This window comes from Lepidochelys kempii, chromosome 5 (assembly GCF_965140265.1).
Source record: "Lepidochelys kempii isolate rLepKem1 chromosome 5, rLepKem1.hap2, whole genome shotgun sequence".
NCBI lineage: Eukaryota > Metazoa > Chordata > Testudines > Cheloniidae > Lepidochelys > Lepidochelys kempii.
Window position 1 is genome coordinate 62,023,044 of NC_133260.1, and position 25,842 is coordinate 62,048,885.

At 39.4% G+C, this 25,842-nt stretch overlaps 1 protein-coding gene across 3 annotated transcripts in view; it reads right to left on the bottom strand.

The window, feature by feature from the left end:
* The window catches only part of ELL2 (elongation factor for RNA polymerase II 2), a 79,272-nt gene that overhangs the window by 49,871 nt on the left and 3,559 nt on the right, over positions 1–25,842 (bottom strand). For all 3 annotated transcript variants that reach the window (XM_073344548.1, XM_073344547.1, XM_073344549.1), the window contains exons 2-3: positions 14,675–14,722; positions 435–556 (exon numbers count right to left, since the gene is read on the bottom strand). In XM_073344548.1, coding sequence (XP_073200649.1) covers positions 435–556; positions 14,675–14,722 — 170 coding nt within the window. The remainder of the gene's footprint in view (positions 1–434; positions 557–14,674; positions 14,723–25,842) is intronic.

Here is a 25,842-nt window from a genome sequence, read left to right on the forward strand (position 1 = left end):
GAATTGCTGTGTTTCAACCAGCCCCTGAAACAGGGTAGTCATGCAATTGTGGATAAGATTTTTAACTAGTGTAGTAGTTCTTAAAATCCTTATCCATCATGGTCAGAGAAACCATGCTAGAATGCTGCCAGGTATAGCCATATTTAAACAGTAATAGCACTGATCTGATCCAAGCATTGACAATACTGCCTACTTTTCAAGTATGGCACTAGTGAGGTGAGAAAGTACTCAGAGGTTAGTTTTTGGAAAGCAAAACAAAAACAGTGATATGTAAAAGCAGATATTTATAGTTTATAAGAGACCATACTCTTAACTAGAAGTTATATTTTACTTGTAGTTTGAAGAAAAAAGTTTTACAGCCTTTCACCGTTTCTGTTCTATAACACACAACGAACGTATTATTTTCTTTTAGGACAAATTTAAGTATTGCTTACCTTGAGACAGTTTGCTGGACACAATCAAAGCTTCCCTGAGGATTATCTTTGCCAACATTTGACAAGTAGAAGTTAAAGTTATGCACTTCATTTGGGAGATCAGCTTTAGGAATTTTGACAAGCTAAAAGATAAATATAAACTGAAGTTTTACATGTGCCCATCAATGTGATTTGTATAGTACTTTTTTTACACTTTAAATCCAAGCGCAATGATAAAGTGTACTTAATATTTGTAATATGACTGACACTCAAATGATGAAGATATAATAAAATGAGTTAACTCTGGCACACTTTCCTCTCAAAAATAATCTTATCAGGACACAAGACTATAACTATAGTTATACAAGTTGAACCCTGCTCACGTCTACAAAAAACAGCCCTAATTCAGCATGGCACTTAAGCACTTATTTAACTTTAGTCATGTGTAGAGCCCAACTGACTCCAACAGGACTATTAGTGTACTGAAAAGTTAAGCATTGATTAGGTGCATTACTGAATAAGCAAAAGCCTTACTGTTTGGCTAAGCAAGCAAACAGAACAACATAAGTAGAACCTACAGTACCTTGTTTCCTGGCTTTTAAATGACAGTTAATCTTAGTGGAATTTAGACAGGACTAGATTTCTAGAATAAAAATCAAGGCACAAACCAAAGATGGGAGGAGAGAAAACAGGAACATTAATGATAAGACTGTTAAAAATAGCTTAGTTATATGGATTTGTTTAAACTCTCCTGGACTAAAAGCTGGTCAGACAAATACTTATCTATTTTAAATCAAGTTGCTTGTAAAAAATACAAAATACACATAGCTTTTTGTACAAGAAATCACATGATAAAACTTGCTTTCCTGGTTCAATACACTCATCCTATGCTTTGTGCATAGTACAGAACATTCTGTATTCTGGAGATTTAAAAAGTATCAGTTTCACGTGATCAATAGAAAAGCAAAGCCATGTGATGCATGCTTTAACATGCCGTTCTATAAAAGCAAAAATAAAGCAGATGTTTTTGAGTAGTATATATTTTAAGTTAAACTTTGCAGTTTGACAAACTCTTATTTAAGAGTGGAATCTATTTGAAGGTTCAACACATTAAATAACCTATCCTGAATGAAAATGTTTACTTAAAAGCAACATTCACAATGCCCTTTTTGGAATCCTCCTCTGGTACACACCTTTTATTTTGCTTATAAAATTGGCCAATAGTCATGATTGGTTTTAAATCACACATTGTACTAGTTGTGTAAATTTCTTCCTTGAAATGAAAGCCTAGGAAAAAAGTCTCTGCCATTTATGATTTGATTACCCATGTTGGACAGAGTATAGCAGCATCTTGGGACTACTGCTGGCCTCCAGAGAGAAAGATAGGGACCAAACCTGCACACTACTCAGCTATTTATACTCAAAACATGTGTATTTGTCCTATTCAATAGAGCGCTATACACTAAAGAGAAAGGATTTAACTGAAGTAGTTTAATTAGCAGATACAAATCTTGGATTATGTATCAGAACCTGTTATAACAGTTTATCTTCCCAACTGGGAGATTAATACTAAAACATCAGCGATAAAAAGACCTTTTGTAGAGGCCATTTTTGATCCCGTATCACAGATTTATCTTAAGAGTCTGCAAGACTACTATAGAACACTAAAAATATTACTATGCAGAATTTTTTTCAGCCTACTATTGTTCACTAATTACTATAATTGAAATAAAAATATTTTCCCAAGTTTACTGTGTATAATCTGATAGCATTGTGTCGAGTCAGTTTCATGATCTCCCATTTGTATGGTCTTTTTCACATTTTAAAGACTGATTGTAAACTCAAGAATTGGCAGAGTTCAGATGCAGGCATGGTACCTGAAAATATTTAAAAATAAAACAGACTAATTTTTATTTGTGTGTCCCTTGCATGATTGATAATTCTGTATGAAATTCTGTGAGATTTTGATCTAAAGAGTAAGTCTCCCCCTCCCCACACACAGCTCCATGTACTTTGCAGACTGTTTTGGCTTTCTCCAAGCTCTCCATTGATGAGTATCTTCCTTCCATTTAAAATTATACTTCAAGAGTATTTCCCCCAAAACAATTAAATAGATCGAAGCAGATGACTGCAGCCACATATGCTTCGAGTTTACTTTGAAAGTGTATACACCTTAATATATTAATTGACAGTCTTTAAAAAGTGCCTGGTGGAGACACCACATTACACAGTAGAAGCATTTACAGAATAAATATTCCAAAACAGTTACTGTGGATAGTACAGAAGACAATACCAAGATGACATATCTATCCATTCCTTCTATTACAGTTTGAAGGTTGATGCATTTAATAGAAAGGACAGTTATGCAGGAGTTGTTCATCGGGGGGGAGGGATAGCTAAGTGGTTTGAGCACTGGCCTGCTAAACCCAGGGTTGTGAGTTCAATCCTTGAGGGGGCCATTTAGGGATCTGGGGCAAAAATTGGGGATTGGTCCTGCTTTGAGCAGGGGGTTGGACTAGATGACCTCCTGAGGTCCCTTCCAACCCTGATATTCTATGATTACGTTGCTTCCCTCATCGCACTAGCATTACTTCAGTCTCATCCACATTAACTGTCAACCAGCTTCTCTTCTGGGATCTGGTACCCCAAACGTTATATTTCTTTTTTTTACAACTTCAAAAATAGTCTCTGCCTTTGTACCCACAGGTAAAACTCTGGTCTGCTCCTTTAGTATCTCTCTCATTTCTGGCCTCTTGACTTTCATCTGTGGTTTAGTCAAGATACTACAGCTGATTTTTTTTCCGACGGACATTCTGATAGTTTTCAGAATGGAGAGAGGTAAATAGTGTCCCCCCCAGTCCTATTCAACATATTCATAAATGATCTGGAAAAAGGTGTAAACAGTGAGGTGGCAAAATTTTCAGATGATACAAAACTATTCAAGATAGTTAAGTCCCAGGCAGACTGCAAAGAGCTACAAAAGGCTCTCTCAAAACTGTGACGGGGCAACAAAATGGCAGATGAAATTCAATGTTGATAAATGCAAAGTAATGCACATTGGAAAACATGAACCCAGCTATACATATAGAACGATGGGGTCTAAATTAGCTGTTACCACTCAAGAAAGATCTTGTGAGTCATTGTGGCTAATTTTTGAAGACATCCACTCAATGTGCAGCGGCAGTCAAAAAAGTGAACAGAATGTTAGGAATCATTAAGAAAGGGATAGTTAAAAAACCAGAATATATCATCATATTGCCTCTATACAAATCCATGGTATGCCCACATCCTGAATACTGTGTACATATATGGTTGTCCCACCTCAAAAAAGATATAATGGAATTAGAAAAAGTTCAGAAAAGGGCAACAAAAAGGGGTATGGAACGGCTTCCATCTGAGGAGAGATTAATAAGACTGGGACTTTTCATCTTGGAAAAGAGATGACTAAGGGGCGATATGATTGAAGTCTATAAAATCATGACTGTGTGGAGAAAGTAAATTAAGTGTTATTTATTCCTTCCCATAACACAAGAACTAGGAGGGTCACCAAATGAAATTAATAGGCAGCAAGTTTAAAACAAATAAGAGGAAGTATTTTTTCACACAACACAGTCTGTGGAACTCTTTGCAAGAGGAGGTTGTGAAGGCCAAGACTATAACAGGGTTTTTTTTAAAAAAAAAAGGTAAGTTCATGGAGAATAGTCCATTAATGGCTATTAACCAGGACGGGTATCCCTAGCCTTTGTTTGCCAGAAGCTGGGAATGGGCAATAGGTGATGGATCACTTGATGATTACTTGTTCTGTTCATTCCCCTGGGGCACCTGGCATTGGCCACTGTTGGAAGACAGGATACTGGGCTAGATGGACAGTTGGTCTGACGCAGTATGGCTGTTCTTATGTTCTCACTGTCCCTTGCTGAGTCCTGTAACTTGACTTCCTACTTCATTCTGTACAGCGTTCAAATCAGTCCTCACATACGGAGCCTTGACTACTCTATTGTCATCTTTTCTTTTCCCCCAACCCTAGTGCACTGTACTCTGTCAGCTCCACTAGCCTTACCCAGTAATTTCTCTCTTCCTCCCATTTTGGTTTCATGGCTTTATGCTGTACCTTCACATGGAACAGCTTAATTCCTCCAATAAAACAAGTGATCTCTCCTCTTTCAAGAAGCTCCCTTTCAAACTAGGCATTTCCCTAAGTCAGGATTTAAAGTAGTAACGTTAGAACATGTTGACTAGTGTGTGCTGAAAGCCTAGTGTAGAATAGACCGTGTCTACTTTAATGTGAGCTAAAATGGCTGGGTAAAAAGCCTGGGCTCTTAAAAATTAGACGGCTAATTTAATCTGTAATACGCGTTCTGTTGCAGCTGATCTGTTAGTTATCTGTCCTGGTTTTGTAAGGAGATGAATTTAAACTCAGACTGGTATGTAAATGTCAAGTCATTGTGAACATCACAGAAACTTTACTACATTTTTTTTTTATTAGTCGTGCTTTCTTTAAAATTAAATAATCCTCAGAGAACTTCAGTGCACGAGTCAAGGACTTCTGGGTAATCAGAATGAAAGTACAATGTTTCAACGCAAGATAAACTTTTGGACATTTATACTGTTTGTTTTTCCTATTTGATGTACACTTAGCAGAAGGTCAGAGAGCCATGATTTAAGAATTCTTCAGTCAACACTTGTGTTAGCAGGAACAGCTTGCATGTTCTATTCCTGGCTATCAGGAAGCAATATGTTTTTTGGTTTTAAGTTCTATTGAAAGACTACTGTATATACCAAACTGATTAATCTTTTTTACAATAAAATAAATTCATGTAGATACTTGGTATGCAATGCATTTAAAAAGAATGTTGTCATATTCCCCTTACATCTCATTCCCACAGATTTCCAGATTAGCAAGTACTGTATCTCCATATGCCAGAAAGCATAGATCCAAGGTGGTACAACCACCAAAATACATTATCTTTACCTCCTTCTGAAAACAATGAAATCCTTGCCTCAATAGTTATTAGGCCTACTTTGTCCTTACTAGTTCCCAGCCCCCCAAAAAGGCAATAAAAGATTAGAAAGTTCTGCAAAGTTCTCTGGATGTACATTCCATACTATCACCAAGGTCTTGTCCAAACTAGGAAAATAAGTAGTATTTATATACAAGTTAGCTAACATGTTTTTCCCCCTAGTGCACAGTGAAATTAACTGTCTATCCCTCTACTACTGTCCTCTCCCCTCCAGTTCACACTTCAACAGGTGGGTCTCTTCAAGGGAGAGTTATTTAATCTGACATTTTCCCAGCGAATAAGTACTAGTGTGGGAGACCAGAGCCTTTATTTTTTCCTCCTGCATCATTTCCTCTCATCTCCACAAACCTATAAGTGGGATATATCTTCCTTCCCATTGTTTTCAATAAACATGTATTCCAAAGCATGGACAATTCCTTCAGTTACCATTTTGTACAGCGTACAATGCAATGTGCAACTGCTACTCCTCAGAAAGATTGGGCCTCCATCAAAGTACCGGAGGGGATCTCCCATAACCCTTTGCTCTCCTTGGACAATCTCTAACACTTGAAGCAGGAAATTCAGCCTTTGTTTCCAGCTGCCGCTGCCGCCTCCTCCTCCAGGCAAGTAACTCAGCTTCTCATCTACATTCAGCCCAAGCCCACTGCCAAGACCTTGTCTAAGTGCTTCTCTCAGTTCATCTTTTGTATCTACGTTGTCAGCTAAACTGTGCCCAACAGCACCCAATCCTGAAAGCCAGGAAATTTTCCTAGACAATGCATGTAAATACAGAAGCAGCTTAAGCAGTACTGCTGCACTGGGGTATGTGAGAAGAGGTAAAATTGGACCTACCCCACTTTGGGACTGAACTATATAAGGGAGACACCCATTTTACCCTTAGACCCCATTTGGTGCAGCCCCTCCCCTTAGCTATACTGTGTTTTGGAAAGACTGCAGGGAAGAGCCAACCAGAGACTGAAGCCAGCATAGCAGCTGCACAGGCACCTTCAGCTGGGACCAATGGACAGATATTATCTACAATTTTGACTGGACTTTTTCTGCCCTGTGCCGACTGGCTGTTTGCTTCAACCCCCTCTAATCCTGTCTCAGGCTTAGTCTACATTAGCAATTTATGATGGTATAAACTATGTTGCTCAGGGGTGTGGAAAATCCACACTCCTGAGCGATGCAGTTATACCAACTCCCCCCAGTGCAGAAAGCACCTCTTAGGAAGGTAAATTATCTAGGTAGTGTCTTCACTGATATGCCACAGCAGCTTTTTAAATGTAGACAAGCCCCCAGTCTTTTCACCCTAGCCTCATTCCACACCTCTCTTCTGCCTTCCTTTCCTCTCTTTTCTCACCTGCTCTTTCCCCCTTGCTCCTCTCCCTGCCTTTCCTCTTGTCTTTCTGTTTAGACAAATCCCTCTTAATGAACACCGAGTTAACCAGTGGAGCAACCGTGGAAGGTAAAAGAATCTTGGGCTGATTAAAGACAGTGTGTCTAAACATTCAGGGATTACTAGAATCACAAATATTTTAGACCAAAATTTGTGTATTACTTTGATTAACAGATGAAGAGTATGCAGAGGTGGCCAATTACAGGGTATTAAACATTAATTAGTGCTGAATTTGGATCTTTTATACTTTACTGGATATGAAAAAGTTTGTATTTTTCTGGAGGTGACGGGATCTATATAGGAAGTGAAATGAAACTGAACATGAAAAGGGAGAAATCCATACTTAATTAGGCAGCAGTAGAAGAAACTGTTTCTGGTACCACTCACTCCTAAAGTTTGCAATTTGGGCAAGGCGGAGGAGAAAGGAAGGTAAGATTCAGTCACATTTGTATGGAGATTCACCACACCAATTAAATTAATCCCCTATTTACTCACCTACAGGAAGTGTTGAACTGGAGGACTGAGTTCCTTGGTTTAAAGAAGCAAATCTATTTTCTCTGCATGACTTAAGTCCTTTTAGAAAGAGAGAGGGATGGGAGGGTGGCACACAAGGAGCTTGTGGGGTAGAATGGAGGAATGCAAGGAGCCCCTGGTGTATGTCATAAGATTGTCCTACAGAAGCTACGAAGTGTGTGATCCTCTAGTGCAGTGCAGGACTGTGAGAGAGTGAGACTTATCTTGGAAAGGTAGGAGTTTTAAAACGTAGAAAAAATTGGAGGGTTTAGTGGATAATGAGCAGACCCTCCTTTTAGTCATCTTACTGCACAATACTGTAACAAGGAAAAAATGACAATATAGTTAGGAGTACTCACTATCATAGGAGATCAAAAGAAGCATAACTTCTTAGAAGTCTAGATAGACAAGGGCATAAGAGACATGTGGGATTACTGATCTTTCTTATTAAAAAGTTTTACTCTGAACCCTCAAGTGATGCATACAGCTAGTTCTTGTAACTTGGGACAGTAATTCAGCTTCTTTCCACAGTCTTGGTTCCGTTTGTGCTTTGTGGCTGCTTGCTCTGTATATAAGAATTCCTGTACTAGATCGGATCCAGTATCCTGTTTGACAGTGGTCAGTAACAGCTGCTCCCGAGGAAGGTGCAAGAAACCATGCACCAGGCATTTCTGAAACAACCTGCCTCCAAGGAAAGTTCTCTCCTTATCTCTACTAGTAAGGAGTCGGTCATACCCTGATGCATGAGTGTTTATATCCCTGACAAAACTCTTGCATATACATGTTAACATTTACTCTAGCTACTCTATAAATGCTTATCCATTTACTGATCAATGCTTTTTTAAATCTTCCTAAACTCTCGGCAGGATATCTTATGGCAATCAAATTTACAGGCTAATTTTGTGTTGTGCGTGAAAAAGGATTTCCCATTATCAGCTCTGAACCTGGAACCTTTTATCATCATTGATTGTTGTTTTGTACTAGGAGAGTAACTAGAAGTTGCTGTACTTTCTCCAATTACTGTGGGCGCTAGACTCCTTCAGTGCAATCAAGTTCTGCTCTTCAGCTGACATTTTTGGTGGGGGCTGTGGCTGCACAAAGTAGAGAAGTATATCCCCTCAGGTTCTAATGTTAGGACACCCTTTTGAAAATAGGTGATATAACGAGTGAACATAACATAAAAACATAAGAATGGCCATGCTGGGTCAGACCAAAGGCCCATCCAGCCCAGCATCCAGTCTACCAACAGTAGCCAATGTCAGGTGCCCCAGAGGGAATGAACCTAACAGGTAATGATCAGTAATCTCTCTCCTGCCATCCATCTCCACCCTCTGACAAACAGAGGCTAGGGACACCATTCCTTACCCATCCTGGCTAAGAGCCATTAATGGACTTAGCCTACAGGAATTTATCCAGTTCTCTTTTAAACCCTGTTATAGTCCTAGCCTTCACAACCACCTCAGGCAGGTGCACTGTGTGAAGAAGAACTTCCTTTAATTTGTTTTAAACCTGCTACCCATTAATTTCATTTGGTGGCCCCTAGTTCTTATATTAGGGGAGCAATAACTTTTCCTTATTCACTTTCTTCACACCACTCATGGTTTTATATACCTCTATCATACCCCCCCCCCCCTTAGTCTCCTCTTTTCCAAGCTGAAAAGTCCTAACCTCTTTAATCTCTCCTCATATGGGGACCCGTTCCAAACTCCTAATCATTTTAGTTGCCCTTTTCTAATGCCAGTGTATCTTTTTTGAGATGAGGGGACCACATCTGTACGCAGTATTCAAGTTGTGGGTGTACCATGGATTTATATAAGGGCAATAAGATATTCTCCGTCTTATTCTCTATCCCTTTTTTAAATGATTCCTAACATCCTGTTTGCTTTTTTGACTGCCGCTGCACACTGCGTGGATGTCTTCAGAGAACTATCCACAATGACTCCAAGATCTTTCTCCTGATTAGTTGTAGCTAAATTAGCCCCCCCCCCATCATATTGTTTGTATAGTTGGGGTTATTTTTATCAATGTGCATTACTTTACACTTATCCACATTAAATTTCATTTGCCATTTTGTTGCCCAATCGCTTAGTTTTCGGAGATCTTTTTGAAGTTCTTTGTAGTCTGCTTTGGTCTTAACTATTTTGAGCAGTTTAGTATCATCTGCAAACTTTGCCACCTCACCATTTATCCCTTTCTCCAGACCATTTATGAATAAGTTGAATAGGATTGGTCCTAGGACTGACCCTTGGGGACCACCACCAGTTACCCCCTCGAATCTGAAAATTTACCATTTATTCCTACCCTTTGTTCCCTGTCTTTTAACCAGTTCTCAATCCATGAAAGGATCTTCCCTCTGATCCCATGACAAATTAATTTATGTAAGAGCCTTTGGTGAGGGACCTTGTCAAAGGCTTTCTGGAAATCTAAGTACACTATGTCCACTGGATCCCCTTTTCCACATGTTTGTTGACTCCTTCAGAGAACTCTAATACATTAGTAAGACATGATTTCCCTTTACAGAAAGGATGTTGACGTTTGCCCAACAATTTATGTTCTTCTATGGGTCTGACAATTTTATCCTTTACTATTGTTTTAACTAATTTGCCCGGTACTGACGTTAGACTTACTGATCTGTAATTGCCAGGATCACCTCTAGAGACCTTTTTAAATATTGGCATTACATTAGCTATCTTCCAGTCACTGGGTACAGAAGCTGATTTAAAGGACAGGTTACAAACCGTAGTTAACAGTTCCGCAATTTCAGATTTGAGTTCTTTCAGAACTCTTGGATGAATGCCATCTGGTCCCGGTGACTTGTTACTGTTAAGTTTCTCAATTAATTTCAAAATCTCCTCTAGTGACACTTCAATCTGTGACAATTCCTCAGATTTGTCACCTACAAAAGATGGCTGAGGTTTGGGAATCTCCCTAACATCCTCAGCCGTGAAGACTGAAGCAAAGAATTAATTTAGTTTCTCCGCGATGACTTTATCGTCTTTAAGTGCTCCTTTTGCATCTTGATCGCCCAGGGGCCCCACTGGTTGTTTAGCAGACTTCCTGCTTCTGATGTACTTAAACATTTTGTTATTACCTTTTGAGTTTTTGGCTAGCTGTTTTCAAACTCCTTTTTGGCTTTTCTTATTACGTTTTTACATTTAATTTGTCAGTGTTTATGCTCCTTTCTGTTTACCTCACTAGGATTTGACTTTAACTTTTAAAAAGATGACATTTTATCTCTCACTGCTTCTTTTACATGGTTAAGCCAAGCCACAATGGCTCTTTTTTAGTTCTTTTACTGTGTTTTTTAATTGGGGTATCCATTATGGTGTCTTTGAAAAGTGTCCATGGAGCTTGCACTGTACCTTTTAATTTCTGTTTAACTAACCTCCTCATTTTTGCATAGTTCCCCTTTCTGAAATTAAATGCCACAGTGTTGGGCTGTTGAGATGTTCTTCCCACCACAGGAATGTTACATGTTATTATATTATGGTCACTATTTCCAAGCGGTCCTGTTATATTTACCTCTTGGACCAGATCCAGCGCTCCACTCAGGACTAGATCGAGAGTTGCCTCTCCCTTGTGGGTTCCTATACCAGCTGCTCCAAGAAGCGGTCATTTAAAGTATCAAGAAATTTTGTCTCTGCATTTTGTCCCTGAGGTGACATGTACGCAGTCAATATGGGGATAATTGAAATCCCCCACTATTATTGAGTTTTTTATTTTGATAGCCTCTCCAATCTCCCTTAGCATTTCATCGTCACTGTCCTCGTCAGGTGGTCGATAATAGATCCCTATTGTTATATTCTTATTAGAGCATGGAATTACTATCCATAGAGGTTCTATGGAACATGTGGATTCATTTAAGATTTTTATTTCATTTGATTCTACATTTTCTTTCACATATAGTGCCACTCCGCCCCACCCCCGCATGACCTGTTCTGTCCTTCTGTTATATTTTGTACCCCAGAATGATTGTGTCCCATTGATTGTCCTCACTCCACCAGGTTTCTATGATGCCTATTAGATCAATATTCTCCTTTAACACGAGACACTCTAGTTCACCCATCTTATTATTTAGTCTTCTAGCATTTGTGTATAAGCACTTTAAAAACTTGTCACTGTTTATTTGTCTGCCCTTTTCTGATGTGTCAGATTCTTTTTTATGAGAATGTTTTTTGTCTGAACTGGCCCATACTTTATCCTCTTCCATCCTCTCCTCCTGACTAAAACCTAGAGAATCTCTATCAATAGAGTCTCCTCTAAAAGAAGTCTCTGTCCGATCCATGTGCTCCTCTGTAGCAATCGGCTTGGGGTCTTTTTGGTTCCTAGATTAAGGCCAAAAAGGACCATTGTGACCCTAACAAACAGGACTTTTCTAATGAATTCTTGTTTGAACTAGAGCATATCATTTCTAACAGCCATCTAGATTTAAAAATTGCCAGTGATTAAGAACACACCACAGACCTTGGTAAGTTGTTCCAATGGTTAATTACCCTCACTGTTAAAAATGCGTACAGTAAACACAGCCTGTATTCTGTGGAATTAAAGGAGACCACACAGCACAACATCTGAATGCAGAACGATGCAATTTCCTGATATAACCCGCATGTTCAAGCTTTTCTTTCTATCTCATTCTCACAGTATCGGGTTCACTAGGGCTTAAGTATTCTCTTGAAGTATTTCCTGGAGTCCCACACACCTCCCCCATTCTCCACCTATCTGACGGGGTGGTGGGGCTAGGGGGCTTCTGCTCTGCGATGGGGTGGTGGGGCTAGGGGCTTTAGGCCTGCAGGGAGGGTGCACCAGGGCTCAGGGCTTCTGTCCTACAGGAGGGCTGAGAGCGGCGGCAGGGTTCAGGCGGTGCTAAAGCCCCGAGTCCCAGCACCCCAATCCCTGCAGGGCTAAAACCCTAAGCTCCCGCCCGCAGTCAGGTAGGCAGAGAATAGGTGTGAGGAATGTGGGCTCTGTGAGCTGCACTTCAACTGTAGAAGAGAAGCATGTGGCTCACAAGCCGTGGTTTGGCCACCTTCTGGTCTAAAGCATTTAGGTTTTTTTTTGGGGGGGGGGTAGATACCTACAACTAAGACAGTTTTTAGAACTTCTGTTCTGTTATTGTATGAACAGTAGTAGTAAACTAAAATACTGTTTCATAAGTGTATCTTCATGCAACATCTTAATGCTTGCTAGAGCAAACATAAGAAACTTCCAGACCCTAAGTCATTAACAAAATACACATTAAGAAATTACAAATAGATTTATAATGATCACCTGACGTGCTTTTTTCTTGAGAAGCAAGCCTAGGGACTTGTGCATATTTCTCCCAAAACAAACAGCTGAGGTATTTTAGCAGCTGCATTCTTTATTCTGTTTTAGAAGTTAATTCTGGCATCATCCACATCAATGGAAAGAAAACCCCAAATATGGAATTCAGTCACAGAACAATTAAGTGACAGATTAGTCCATTTTGAACGACAGTGTTAATATTCGTTAAGACTGTTTATGTCTGCATTACAGATTAGTGATCTTTGGATTTTTTTTTTATATTTATTTATAAGTGTCAGTTCAACTTTAGAAGTCTAGCAACTGCAAATTAATCAGTGCTTTTGCTGACTTAAAATGAAATTTGACAAAAACAAATACTGCAGGATACTGAACAACACTGCTAAATCCTTTCTTTTAAAAAAAAAAGCTTGGGAAGCTTTTGAAAACACTTTGCTGAAAGGATACAATTTGAAATAACTACCAGAATATCCTTAAAACAGAATTGATGCTTTATTAGTAATGCCTCACAATGTAAGTATATCCTCGTGAATAGAAAATACTAGCACAAATTACATTCATTAAAAAAAATAAGGATAACTGAAGGACTAGAACAGTTACGTAAACATTTTACCTTTCCTCTAAGTGTATTTTACTGTTCTGTTGCATGTGGAAGAGAATGCATTAATGATGTCATACTAAAAGTACTACATGTATTTAATATGACTCTGAAATTTTAGTAGCATTCAGTACACAGAACACACATTTTTCCTCCAGTGTACTGCAAAGGTCTCTTAAGGGGAAGGAAAGAGGCCTCCAAAACACTGTCCTTGATGAATAAAACTAAAATATACATTAAGGTCTTCTGGCATTAACACTGTTTAGATGGTAAAGTAGGAAAATTGTCTTGGAATCATTCACAGATTACACATGTTAAGAACTTCACCTATATAAAAAATTCAGTATCTGACACACCGTGATAAATACCCAGATTTTAAGAAGAGCTTGGTGTAAGCTCAAAAGCATGTCTCCTTCACCAACAGAAGTTGGTCCAATAAAAGCTACTATCTCACCCACCTTGTTTCTCTAATATCCTGGGACCAACATGGCTACAACACTCCATACAGATTTTAAGTGTTAGCATTAAATGTATCACCAATTTAGTAACCTCATAAACCTTTCCACTGCTCCTTTGCAGCAATTAAGAAAAATCTCAGTAGTGCATAAGAACAAGTAAACATCAGTCACATTAGCTTCTGCACAAATGGAAAGAGACAATGGGAGAGGGGGCTGAGGGAGAGAATAGGCAATTAAGTTTAGAATTTAAACACTAACAAGTCATTAACTATATTGGCATGAAATCCAAAAAAAAAAAAAAAAAGCTGAGCCTGTTGTAGAACTACAAATTTATTAAATGTTTTTCATTGTCTGTTTTATAAACAGCTAATCTATTTCCATAGAGGCTGGTTACTGTCCACCTTAAGAAAATCATCTAAAATGCTTTCACTTCATGATAGTATTTCTGCAAATCATAACCTGAACTCAAGTTGATCTCCTGCGCTAAGCTTCATACTGTTTCATTTAATGGACCACTTCATAAGAGAAGGATCCTTTCATACACCCCATTTCCACTCCCATCCTCAGCTCAACCCTTCACCAGCTGGCTCCAAAAATGTTTCATTTTACAGACCTCCATGAGCAGCTTATATCACTGATGGCTCAGACACAATAGTTTAAGAACTCGCCTGTCTACACTGTTCTCAAGCAGACTACATTTGTGATTTCTTCTGATCCCACTCTAATTCTATTTAAACTGCTGATTTACAATACAAGTTAACTCCTCTCCGTGTTTAGGGTTTAAGGGAGAACACATGCCAAATATCTCAACCTATTTAAAGGAAAAGGAGTTTACCCAGGAGGTAACTGAATCTTTTCTGAACTATTTGTGAGCAAACATTAGTTGTTCCTTTTGCATACGTAATTATGAACACTTCTAGAAGAAAAAAGGCAGATGTGTAAGTAAAAACTCAGCTTTATGTACTGCATTATTTTTATCTGCCAAGTTAAAAATTAAAATAAAAACAACTTACCCCTTGGAGTCCTTGAAATTGGATTGAGGGTCGAGAAGGAATACGATTCTATAAAAAAATTTTTTTAAAAAGCAGTGAAAAAACTCATGAATATTATAATAAACTTCACAATTCCAACCCAGAACGGGGTTTGCCATTACAAAATGGATCTAAACAGACATTTACAAAGCTGTATTCCTTTTAGTAACAAGAGACAAAGGTTTGCTAAAAGCTACATGTTTTATAATCTGAAGAAATGTAAATACATTTGACCTTGAACTTCAATTCCTAAATGAAAATAGAAGTGTTAATAAAATGAAAACCTGAACCTTTAGGTAAAAGAAATACTTGTATATTGTACCAAGTTTGTTTAGCATGGCAAACCTAGCGTAGTTCTAAATTTATAGAAGTTTGATGAAGATGTAAAGCGATGTCCATAATCTGTAAATAGCTATATATGCCATAACACCATTTAGAAACCAATCAAAGGTTTAATATGCATTAAATAATTTTTCAAGATTTTCAGCATGGATCCAACTTTTTTCTTTGAAGAGCTATTTGCCTTGTCAGATGTAACCTAACATTCTTCCATATGTTGAGTTGGTCACTGAACTGCACAGACACTAAAGTTTTCAATACAGACATTACATGGTTTAAAACCAAGTTATAGTTACATTGAATTATCCTTCAAATTATATTAATTTTAGTCAGAGTACAACTGTAACTGAGGATCTTCTAAGATTACATATATTTAGGGCACCACCAAATTCATGGTCCATTTTGGTCAATTTCACGGTCATAGGAATTTAAAAATCGTTAATTTCATGATTTCAGCTATTTAAATCTGAAATTTCATGGTGTTGCAATTGTAGGGGTCCAAAAAGAAGTTGGGGGTTTTTGCAAGGTTATTGTAGAGGGGGTTGTGGTACTGCTACCCTTAATTCTGCGCTGCTGCTGGAGGCAGTGCTGCCTTCACAGCTGGGCAACTAGAGAGCGGCGGCTGCTGGCAGGAGCCCAACTCTGAAGGCAGAGCCGCCACCAGCAGCAGCGCAGAAGTAAGGATAGCATGGTATGGTATTGCCACCCTTACTTTTCTGCTTCTGCCTGCAGAGCTGGGGCCTCAGTAAGCAGCCACCACTCTCCAGCCACCCAGCTCTGAAGGCAGCGCAGAAATAAGGGTGGCAATACCACAACCTCCCTCCAACTCCCTTTCGGGGCAAGACCCCCAATTTGAGAAATGCTGGTCTCCCCCGTGAAATTTGCATAGTATAGGGTAAAAACACACAAAAGACCAGATTTCATGGTCCATGATGCATTTTCCATGGCTGTGAATTTGGTAGGGCCCTACATATATTATTAAATGACCTAAAAGGGTTAACTGTAACTCAGCAATACAGCAACCTCACCCAGAATAAGAAAAATGAGAGCTTTTTTTAAATGCCTGTCACTCCTTGCTAGATATTTAGCTAATATACTGTAAGAAGCTAACTGCAGATCATGCTCAGCAATTTAGTACCGAGAGAACTAAACTGACTGGGATTATATGACTGTAGAAACATGCTGTTCTTGCATGTCAAAAAACCAAAGAGAAGCAGATTACCCAACATAAAAGGAAGGAGAGTCTTTCATCATTCTTTTAATTGACACTTACATTGTTGTAAACTTCAGTGTTAGGAACACATTAATTGAAACCATGAACAAAGAATTCCAAAAAAATTGAACGCAGAAAGTCTGTTTCAGAATTTGTCCTGAAAGAGTAGTTAGAGACAACTTAGATAGCATTTTGTGAGACCAGGAGTAGGACAGTGAAGTGTCTGTTAATCTGTAAAACTAGAGTTCTTGTTTGAAGCTTCACTCCACGACTTTTTAGTTCCAATAATTAAGTGAAAATTAAAAGTAACAGCAAAAAATAGCTCATTTTAAAAACTGTGTTAAAGCCTATTCAAGTATTCCATAAGTTTACATTTACAAGTTACATAATAAAAGTCTATAGGTTTCTTGGTTTCCTTAGATCAAAATATAACAAACCTAAAAAATTGAGAGAAGATGCTTGAATATAGTTGGGCAGCAGTGAAATTTTACAGAAAGACGACTAAGGCAATATAATTTTGTCTTATAACAACTCTGGATGCCTGTTAAAGAATAAAGAGGCATGTGTTGTGGTACTGCATGTAATCATTAACTCTGATTCAGAATGTTTTAAATATTTTAAGAAGATGCTTAATGGCACCCTGTTTTAATTGCCTACACAGCATTGTTTATTTTAATCAGAAAAAGCTATAGTAGAGAATCTAAAAAACTGTGGGCATCCTAACACTATATGAATGGAAATTCTGGGATTGATCCAAATACAACGAACTGGAGTAAATAAGCTCTTCACTGTAAAAATACTACACATATAGCCAGTCTTGTACACACTAAGAGGCAAAAAAATATACTCAAATCTGTGTTGAGAAGTCCCATGTAATTTTTAAAGTTAAAGTTTTAATTTTAAATTAGACTACAATTTTAAAGTGTAGCTTTTGCGCTAAAAAATGCAGTAAGGCATGCCAACTAATGCTCAACATTCTACATAATAATGCCAACTCCAAATTCAAAAAACCTTGAATCAGATCCCTGCAAATCATGAGTTTTTTAAAAATAAAAATCATATTTCCTGGTCTGATTCAACTCCCTTCCTCTCTCACCGCTCCAATATTATTTGATTGAAAATTGCATACATTTTCAATCTAAAGTTATCAGATTGTATGATAATTATATTTATTTCTTCCAAACAATACATAATATAATAAAGTCAGTAAATATTTATAGGTATAGCTGATAGCATTGCCTGTAGTTATGGCTATTCAACACTTTCCATAAGGCCTTGTTTCCAGTTTCTTATAAATTTGCCAAACTTTAGCCATTCAGCTGAAATATTCCATACCAGGTATGTTTCAGACAGAATTTGGGAAATTTCAGGCAAAATATTTCAGATGTTTCCAAGTGACAGGGTTAGGGTAACAAAAGATTGTTTACCCATGTAAAAAAAAACCTTACAACCATTTTACTGGAAACCTCTAGGGCCCCATGTCTTGTAGAAGGAATTTGAAATCTGGTAAGAGGTCACCCTGGTGTCAGGTATGTACCTGTTGCTATCACTGACACACTGTCTAAATTTGGCCAAGTTACAAGTCTCTGAAAACTGCAGTTCACATATGCTCAGTAGAAGTTTGTTAGAGGCTCGTAACTAAATTTTCTGAAGATTCGATCCATAAGGATCATAACCCATCCCTACATAGCTCCAATATATTGGCCAGACCACTCATCTGTCATCACTACAAACCAGCTGAGACGTGCCCCAACCCAGGCTGCAAGGGACTGAGCACAGTTTCTCCTGAAATTGCTCCTCCTATTGCCTCTGTGGCTGCTAGCCATAAGAACTGAGAGACAACTTTCCCCTCCACGCTTCCTGACTCAAGCTGGGGGGGAAGGAGGCTGAGAAGTGCCGAGAATGAGGGGTGACAGACATGAGTTGGTGAGAGGGAAGGGCAGGGCAGAACAGAAAGAGGAATAGTGGCAGAGTGGGGTTTGTGGTGATGAGATAGGAGCAGAGGAAAAGACTGGATGGTAGTTCCTGTGGGAGGGAAGATGAGAGCTTCCACATGCACAGGGCTAAAGATTGTGGGAAAGAAGGAGCTCTTCATATTATTGTGAGTTCCTGCAGCAGGACTAACCATCAGAGGACTCTGAATTTGAGAATGCTAGCAACATTGCTACAGTCAAAGAAAGCATTGTCAAAAAAAACCTTCATGTTGATGGAATTTTTATGCTGCTCCTAATAGTAGTGTTCAGAGTAGCAGCCGTGTTAATCTGTATCCGCAAAAAGGAGTACTTGTGTTCCATTTTGTTGGGGAATAGGGAACACACTACTATTAGAAAAGGAGTACTTGTGTCACCTTAGAGACTAACAAATTTATTTGAGCATAAGCTTTCGTATGTAGCTCACGAAAGCTTATGCTCAAATAAATGTTAGTCTCTAAGGTGCCATAAGTACTCCTTTTCTAATAGTAGTGTGTTCCCTATTCCCCAACAAAATGGGGCACTCCACCATTTTTAGTTTAAGCTAACTTCTCAGACAGTATTTCTTTTTAAAGTAGTAAATTTAGTAAAGTAATCAAATAAAGGGTATTTCTTCACAACACTGTTGACCCTAAGTGATTGGCACTCAGATCTGAACATCTAGGTTTGCTATGGGGTCGCCTTGGTGAGGCCAAGCCCTATATGCTTTACCATGACCTTACTATTTCTGCACTCACCTGTGACTTTGGGGTCATATCCCATGGTTCTTTGTGATGACACTATAGGGCTCCTTCTCCAAGTCAATTGCGGGAAAACTTGTCTGTCTTTTGAGAGGATTTATGGGAAGGGCATTGGAGGAATATCAGCAGTGATATGGTCTGCAACCTCACTTCAAAGTCAGCAAATTCCACACTGAATTAGATTGGAGCTCATGTTCTATTTATACCTCAGCTATATAAACTAGCCTGAGCTTTACGCACCTCCAAACCTGTTAGAGGGTTTTTCTGTGTGGATTGTATAGGGGATCGGGCTAAAACCCAGGTAAGAGTCTGGATTAACAGTACAATGAAGACATACTCTTCGTCTGATAGGCCTGACGTTTCACTGTGGAAGCCAAGAAAGAGCTACCAATGGTAAATTTTAATTGTTTACCTGTTTCTTAATACAGAAGACAATTTAGTTGGTTCACCTAACTTTGACCACTCTGAAACAAGCAACAAGAAAAAAATTTCAATGAAACTAAGAGAAAATTTGAATGACGCTAATAGAAATTCTGCTTATACCATGTTCCAGTTTTGCTTAGCCATATTTCCATCCTTGTAGCTAAACATATGCACCAAGCAGTGTTTTGCTGACAAAAGTTAATTTTAAGACTTCATTCAGAACTACGTGAAGCTTCCAAGGTCAAGGATCTTGCCTCCACACTGAGTTAAATAGTATCAAAGGAACTTGGGAAGTTTGTTGTCAAGTGATATGGGGCTAGGTGTCTTGTGAACACTTGAGATACTCCAAGCCACCTTGTTTAAACAACCCTCAAAAACCATTACCAGAATGTAACTGACGCAAAGATATCTGTGACTTTGTCTTTACTAGGAAGAGAAGGTGTATTCTTAATTCCAGTTAAAAACCTAGTGAAGATAAGACAATTTGTAATTTGACCTGTAACCTGTATGAAAACTAAAGACTCTGGGGGAGCCTAGTCATTAACTCAACCTACTTGTGTGTTAAAATTAGACTGTTTTGTCTTTGGCCATAGCTTCACTGCAAAAGAACAGGTCCTTTTACAACAGGATTTTAATATGTTCTTCAGGTACACTTTTGAATGAGTATATCGACTCAGCATATATTTATGGGCCCATATCAAGTATCCAACAATTCAAGCAATCCACTGTACTCTGAACAGTTTACATGTAACTGGTCCTACGTAATAAAAGTTCCTAATGTTGGTGTCTAGTAATGTTCCCTGCAAACTGCATGGCCATGTGGCAATCGCTGCATCCGAGAGCGCTAAAGGAGTTGGCGGATGTGATTGCAGAGCCATTGGCCATTATCTTTGAAAACTCATGGCGATAGGGGGAGGTCCCGGACAACTGGAAAAAGGCTAATGTAGTGCCCATCTTTAAAAAAGGGAAGGAGGACCCTGGGAACTACAGGCCAGTCAGCCTCACCTCAGTCCCTGGAAAAATCATGGAGCAGGTCCTCAAGAAATCAATTCTGAAGCACTTAGAGGAGAGGAAAGTGATCAGGAACAGTCAGCATGGATTCACCAAGGGCAAGTCATGCCTGATTAATCTAATTGCCTTCTATGATGAGATAACTGGCTCTGTGGATGAGGGGAAAGCAGTGGATGTGTTGTTCCTTGACTTTAGCAAAGCTTTTGACATGGTCTCCCACAGTATTCTTGACAGCAAGTTAAAGAAGTATGGGCTGGATGAATGGACTATAAAGTAGATAGAAAGTTGGCTAGATTGTCGGGCTTAAAGGGTAATCATCCATGGCTCCATGTCTATTTGGCAGCCGGTATCAAGCGGAGTGCCCCAATGGTCGGTCCTCGGGCCGGTTTTGTTCAATATCTTCATAAATGATCTGGAAGATGGCGTGGATTGCACCCTCAGCAAGTTTGCAGATGACACTAAACTGGGAGGAGAGGTAGATATGCCGGAGGGTAGGGATAAGATACAGAGGGACCTAGACAAATTAGAGGACTGGGCCAAAAGAAATCTGATGAGGTTCAACAAGGACAAGTGCAGAGTCCTGCACTTAGGACGGAAGAATCCCATGCACCGCTACAGACTAGGGACCAAGCAGCTAGGCAGCAGTTCTGCAGAAAAGGACCTAGGGGTTACAGTGGACAAGAAGCTGGATATGAGTCAACAGTGTGCCCTTGTTGCCAAGAAGGCCAATGGCATTTTGGGACGTATAAGTAGGGGCATTGCCAGCAGATTGAGGGACGTGATCGTTCCCCTCTATTCAACACTGGTGAGGCCTCATCTGGAGTACTGTGTGCAGTTTTGGGCCCCACATTACAAGAAGGATGTGGAAAAATTGGAAAGAGTCCAGTGGAGGGCAACAAAAATGATTAGGGGACTGGAACACATGACTTATGAGGAGAGGCTGAGGGAACTGGGATTGTTTAGTCTGCGGAAGAGAAGAATGAGGGGGGATTTGATAGCTGCTTTCAACTACCTGAAAGGGGGTTCCAAAGAGGATGGAGCTAGACTGTTCTCAGTGGTACCACATGATGAAACAAGGAGTAATGGTCTCAAGTTGCAGTGGGGGAGGTTTAGGTTGGATATTAGGAAAAACTTTTTCACTAGGAGGGTGGTGAAACACTGGAATGCGTTACCTAGGGAGGTGGTGGAATCTCCTTCCTTAGAAGTTTTTAAGGTCAGGCTTGACAAAGCCCTGGCTGGGATGATTTAATTGGGGATTGGTCCTGCTTTGAGCAGGGGGTTGGACTAGATGACCTCCTGAGGTCCCTTCCAACCCTGATATTCTATGATTCTAGGATTCCAGTGCTGCTTATGTCTCTTTGTGTGACCCTAGCAGGAATGTGGTGTGGCCCTTTAAGAACCTGCTCTTCCCCCTCCCCCCTTCTCTCTGACCAGGGTGCATGAGGACCAGTCTCCTCCCTGCAGAGTAGATGACTGGGAGCACTTTAGGAGGACAGAAGTCTCACAGACATGCTTGCACAGCTGGGAGAAGGCAGCAGTTCTGGGATGCCCCATGCACAGGAATTTAGGGGAGAGGGCTGCCTGGGCTCTCTGCTGACAATCCAGGTCAGCAGTGGCTCTAGTCTGAAGGGGCCAAATTCCCCCCCCCCCCCCCGCCCTTACCCAGCAGTTGATTTCCAGGGTTGTGGCAGTTGCTACTGAGAAGCAGTGGAGAACCTGGCCGGAGGGGGTGTGTGTCTGACCCGCGCCCCCCTCCCCCCAAACTGACTCCTGGCCAAATTCCTAAGGCTGCAAATGGCAGGGACAGAGACTAGTGTGCAATACTGGAGAGGAATCACCCTGGGGTAACCCCCCCTCACCTCCACAACACAGCACTCATCCTCACACAGTCCCCCCCTCCACGCACACAACTTGTGTGTGTGTGTGTGGGGGGGGGGGGTGGGGGGGAGGGGCAGGGGGATGACAAATACAAGCTAACACTTGCCCGAGAACAAAAATGTAGTGGTCAGTAGAGTTAGTAGCCTTCCCGGTACAAAGAAAATTTAGAGGAAACAATCCACTGTTTCAATTTTCTGGAGTAAAATTTAGTTTAATATTCTAAGTAAAAAGTTATGTATCAGGGTTCCTCACAAAGCATCAAGTCAGACACTAATGTAGTGACTGTGTAGGCTAATGCAATAGCCATATGCTATTAGACAAGCTCACAGATTTTGAAATATAAACCAGTTTTCAATTCAGCAAAGGAATGCTGACTGACACACTAGGTTATCTATTTCAACTGAGAAAATGCCACATAAGAATTAAGTTTCTAATCACAGAGCAACCCAAAATGAGCAAATGAGAACATAACATGTTATCTAAATAAAAGGACAGAACCATTCAGAATGCAAGCTTTCTTCCCTCAATCCCAACCTTCAAAAAAAGAGAGTTCTGCACTGCAGTAATTTACCCAGTGTTAATCTCAAATTCTGATATGACAGCAGGAATTTCTGATCTGTTTTGTAGCATGATGCACTATCATGAAGGACCCAAAGTTCAAATCTTAAATTAGTGGACTTGCAGCTGCTAAGTGGAAGCCTAAGTAGGGTTCAGGCTTTATTGCTTTGCAGCACCCTTGCCAAGTAAAATGATCCAGTAGTTTGTGTGGTCAAACAAAGAAGCCACACATACTTTGCACTAAACGTAAGAGGCCAATAGCAATAAGAAAGACAGAGAGACAGAGAGATCACCAAGAGAAAATAAAATACTGAGGTATTAAGTGCAGTACGAGTATAACTCAGACCTGCTTGTGAACACAGGGAGAAACCCTCTGGCAGGACTGTTCATGCCTATACAACTATGATGGACTTTATTCAGAGCATCACCACCTTAATGTAAAACAGGGGTTCTGAAACTGGGGTGGTGACCCCTCAGGGGGTCGCAAGGTTATTACATGGGGGAGTTGCGAGCTGTCAGCCTCCACCCCAAACTCCACTTCAACGCCATCATTTATAACAGTGTTAAATAAATATATAAAAAGAGTATTTTTAATTTATAAGGGGGATCACAATTAGAGGCTTGCTGTGTGAAAGGGATCACCAGTACAAAAGTTTGAGAACCACTGATGTAAAAGTTAAATCAAATGGCAATAAAATGTAGCTTTTGTCTTTCAAACATTGCTGCAGTCACATTTCACCCCAGGGTGAAAAAAAATAGTTTCCAGCTAAACATACATTTGAGGTAAAGAATGAATACAAGCCTGTGTAGCAGAATGTTACAAAAACAACTGTAGTGGAACTGCTCCATGCAATTACCCAAGATCTAGTTTTGGGAGGAAAACAAAACCACCAAACTTATTCTCTTCTAGGTTTACTGTTTAGTTTATCAAGAGATCCTCTGGGCAGAGACCTTGTCTGCTCACATGTCTCAATCTCCATGCACAAGTATCTTCCACCCCCTGAATAAGGTTAATTATGTACCACCATTTTTCTACCAAGTTGGTTCAACAGATGCATCAAAATCTCTAACGTGCTTTTGTTCTATAATGAAACCTTCTGTACTCTGACAGGTCTTTAAAAAAAAAAATGGTCAAACTGGAGAGGACTAAAGAGCAGAAAGCCAGTTGAAGGTAGTTGAGGAAGCATGGACCACAGAAATCAAAACAAACCTATTAGGTATTTTGGTCCATGTTCCTGCCAACGAGGATTATTCCTTAGTGTACATTTTCAAGTGATTTGTCCATTCAAGTGAAATCAAAAGCCTCACATGGGCAAAAACACTGCCTAGAAGAATTTTTTTTTAAAAAAATGATTAGCTGCATGAGTTCCATAAGCACCAAGTGTAAATAATAAGATTATATACTGGACTCACGTTATTAGCTACTCTGCCTCTGCAACTGAGAAACTTGATTGACTACTTAGTTTTTGAGTAAACCCAACCTAAGGTAGTAGATTTTTGAAATCTATGTTCTCAACTCTATTCTCTCATTGGTCAGGACTAGCAGCAATTACCATTGTCATTTGACAGCTATGTTTGAGATTTTTAAACTGAAGGATTTTCCATTAAAAGGCACTCAGAATAATCTGCAGCATTCATTCTACTTTTGCATGGGGAAGCAAACTAGTATTTCATTCAGCTCTGCCTTTGAAATGAATACTAGTGTGAACAGGGCTCAGCCATTTTCACTATCATGTTGCCTAACCCCACACATATCAGGATTACCTAACACAGCAGTAAGAATGCCAGCAGCCACCTGAGCCTGTGTACACTAGTGCTCCCACCATTGCTACCAAACATAGTAGTATAACAGTGCAAGATTTTATCCAGAAAGTGGGTGTGTACTTGGCCTTATAAAAATGTTAAAAAGGGCACTCCATATGCTCTAGGACCTTTCCATCATAGATTACTGCTGGCCCCATCTCCTACATTTTCATCCCAATCTGTGCATGCTAAGTAAAGAATCAGGATTTCCTGCAACATGAACCATGCTGAAGAGATTCAGTTAACAGTTTTGTTGCAGTTATGACTAAGTTTGTTTTTTTAAAACCAAAATATTAAGAATCCTTGCATTAAGAATTCAGTTTATGTGCAAGGAGGCAAACTTTTAGTTTAGTAGCTATAACAAGGGAGGGTGCTTTTCAGTCACTTTTTTAATGTAAACTATTTGAGTATTAAACACAAGCGCAATACTGCTTTGCAGCCTACGAACATGGTATCTAGCCACTACAGTGATGGGTTCACTAAGACTTTTCAGGGTTATCCTTGACCCTGACCCTCTCCTCACAGATCCACAAGTTTGGCTACTGCCTCCTCTGAAATGTTGCTCATGTGTATTACACCGAAAGCCTTCAAAACAAGAATTGGTAATATTAGGGAGAGCAGAGGAATCACAGGTTCAGGTGAAGAGAATAGAAATTTACAGCATTCCTCAATTCTATGCAATACAAATTCTAAATTTTCAATAAAAAAAACTTTCCTATTGCAGAGAGTGCATTCCAAAGCCAAGCAAGTGTTCTGATAGCCTAGATAGATAGGTAACAGACAGGTATTACCAGCTAAAAAAAAAAAAAAATAGCAGCTGCAAGAGTGAGAACTCTTCATTCCCCAGCCATCTCAATGACTTGTGAATTGCAAGACATAATTGGGACCATTTAGATGTTAATTATGAAGAGTGTCTCCTTTTTTCTCCACCCAGAAACTGTAGCGATATAAAAAGATATTCTAATCAATTGCTAAAATACTGAAAGGCATCTGAAATATAATTCAATAATCAGGAAGCATTCTGATGTAGATGACTGCTTGGGTAGAAAAATATCGGAGTTGTTATAAGATTATTTAAATTGATCTAATCCTTTAAAACTAGTCAGGTTTCTTTAAACTAGAAATTTCAGTGGCTAAACCAACTTGAAATTTGTTAATTAAAACAAAATTAGTATTATGTAACAGCTTTGTAGTTCTTTAACTTGCCATCTGTTC